Genomic DNA, 2,550 nt, shown 5'->3' on the forward strand with positions numbered 1-2,550 from the left:
AATGGCATAGAAGGAATAACACTTGATACCCCTGAGGATTTGAGAGATGAAATTCATCATGATGAAAGTCAGGATGACTTAACATAGTCATCGTTATGTATTCACTTTTGAAATGTTCATTTGTCCATGCAAGAGTGTGGATGTAAGTGTTCACATGATTGCTAATGATTTTTTGTGATTATTACATACTTTGGTGCTATTAGTCTGATATGATGTTGATTGGTGTAGGCATATGGCCCCGAACAAACGATTGAGGACTACCCGATCTGTGCAGCCTATGGAGGCCCCTACACAACATGATTCCATAGGCGATGGACCTTCACTCCAAGGAGCTACTAGCAATGATGATTTAGGGGTTTTTCTCCCTAATGAGGATCCTGAACAGACAATTCCCACACCTGGGGAGGTAGACACTGGCGGTATGTGTAACATATTGTTGCATTTTTAAAATTAATTGAAATATATTTTTCAAACTCTTAACATTAATTTTATTTTCTACACATTGCATGCAACAAGAGAAGGCGTGGTGTTACCCGCATGCCAGACATATGGAATTTATCGGAGGATGAAAAAGTAATAATTGAATTTAATGCCTTGGGTCAGCCAATTTGCGATCAAGGCGGGAGGTTCAGTACTTTCGCTGGCACACTTGTTAAGGATAAGAACATTATGTCTATAGATGTTGCGAATTGGAAGAAAGTTCCTAATAGACACAAGGCGGATGAGTGGAACTTAATACAAGTATGAAAATTCCATTTTATGTTGACGTCTTCTATATATTTTGTAATAATTTTAAAAATTGCAACAATAACATCATTAATTTTTTTATTTGATTGTAGAAAAAGTTCTTCATACCAGAACGCCAAGCCCCGAAAATCAAAAAGTGGGTATTGCAAAATATGGGAAAGCAATTGCGGGACTATCGGAATGAATTGAAGACTACTCACTTTAGCAATTCATTAACTGCTGCAAAAATAGTGGCGAGTGCTGACTCAACCAAAATTAACATCATGCAATTTGCGAATCTTGTAAATTACTAGAAAGATGGAAAAGTTCAGGTACCAAACTTATAAAAATAATTTATAAGCAACTATAGAATTATAAATGTTTGCCACTATTATATTGACAACGTAGGAGAAGGCGCAAGTTGCTAAGGTGAGCCGATCAAAGCAAGAAATCCACCACATATCAAGGCCAAAAAGCTTTGCTCGACGCACCAACGAAATGATACTTAGTTTTTAGTTAGTAGTACAATTGAAGTTGTTGATTTTGCTTACAAACGTGATAAATTGAAATGTGTAGAGGAAATCTGCTGGGGCTATACCAACCAGGCCCGCAATCATTGTTGACACACATAAGCATAATGATGGCATGCATGTGAACGAGGAGACAAGACGAATTGTTGTAAGTAATATTTAATACCACTAGCTAATTAACTAGTATTATTTTAAATTTTATTTATTTATTCACTAAGCTTAATGTGCTTACTACAGTATTTCATGGCTTCACTTGGTTATAGTCTCAAATTGAGGAAAGCATAATGCAGGAGCCTCCAAACTCGCAAAAGGGTACCCAAGTAGGCAGCATGATGTACCATCATAATGATGCCTACTCAAAATCTTTGGGTAAGGAACATCATGGTTGCATGTGTGGGTTTGGACTAGGGATTACCCCTTCATCCCTTCCGGGTCATGGTAGTTCACAATCTATTGCCAGTGCTTCGACATCAGAAGATGCACAAGAACTTACGGCACTAAGGTTAGAGGTAGTAGAGTTGAGGTGACAACGAGAGATTAAATTATAATCCATCTATTTCCTAAATTATGTTATGTTGTATTACATTCATTTGGTTTTGTCAACTATGTTCTAAATGTTTATTGTATATAGGAAGATGCACAAGAAAGAGCAGCATTGAGGGTAGAGTTGAGACCCCTAATTGAAAACTTTAGGCAATGATGAAAGATCTTACTCATTCCACTTGACCAAATGATGCAAAATGTAGTAGATTGTAATATTTTTTATATTTACATTGGACATGACTTGGAGGCTAACAATATTATGGTTTTGGTTTTTGTTTTATAACTAGATATTGTATTGGGTTTTTCAATTAGGGATATATGAATTTGGTTAATGCAATTTTCAATGGAATGTGTTTAATGGAATTTAAGATAATATTTCAAATTTTTAATGCCTCATAATATCATATATCATATGACTTATTAGATTATCTATGATAAGTATGATCATTATGACTCATAGTTATCCAAATTCTTAAGTATGATCATATGAATCTCATAAGGCCATATGTTATATGATTGATATAATTACTATATGATATGAATATAATCATTACATCTTAGTATTATCATTAGTTACATATGAATCATTAGATCATGTTGTCCAAGATCTAAGACCATATGATCAATATTAGTCATAATGATCATAATTCCTAAATATGATAATATGATCTAATTAACATTTATCATATATATAATAATATGATTAATTCCTAAGTATGATAATATGATCTAACGATTATCATATAATAAT

At 33.8% G+C, this 2,550-nt stretch overlaps 1 protein-coding gene across 1 annotated transcript; it reads left to right on the forward strand.

The window, feature by feature from the left end:
* The first annotated feature begins 232 nt into the window (after nucleotides 1-232).
* On the forward strand, nucleotides 233-1,915 carry LOC132169666 (uncharacterized). The gene is made up of 7 exons (XM_059580662.1): nucleotides 233-406; nucleotides 517-741; nucleotides 840-1,028; nucleotides 1,135-1,155; nucleotides 1,303-1,404; nucleotides 1,520-1,758; nucleotides 1,888-1,915. Exons 1-7 carry the CDS (start codon nucleotides 233-235, stop codon nucleotides 1,913-1,915), a joined length of 978 nt encoding a protein of 325 aa, XP_059436645.1.
* Nucleotides 1,916-2,550: the final 635 nt, after the last annotated feature.

Source organism: Corylus avellana, chromosome ca2 (genome assembly GCF_901000735.1).
Source record: "Corylus avellana chromosome ca2, CavTom2PMs-1.0".
Lineage (NCBI taxonomy): Eukaryota > Viridiplantae > Streptophyta > Magnoliopsida > Fagales > Betulaceae > Corylus > Corylus avellana.

Excerpts from the sequence above, each read along its gene's own strand:
- LOC132169666 (XM_059580662.1), top strand. The coding sequence starts at position 233 with ATGGCCCCGAACAAACGATTGAGGACTACCCGATCTGTGCAGCCTATG. Across the intron at positions 1,156-1,302 it reads AGAAGGCGCAAGTTGCTAAG|AGGAAATCTGCTGGGGCTAT; the intron begins GTGAGCCGATCA and ends TGAAATGTGTAG. Across the intron at positions 1,759-1,887 it reads CAAGAACTTACGGCACTAAG|GAAGATGCACAAGAAAGAGC; the intron begins GTTAGAGGTAGT and ends TATTGTATATAG.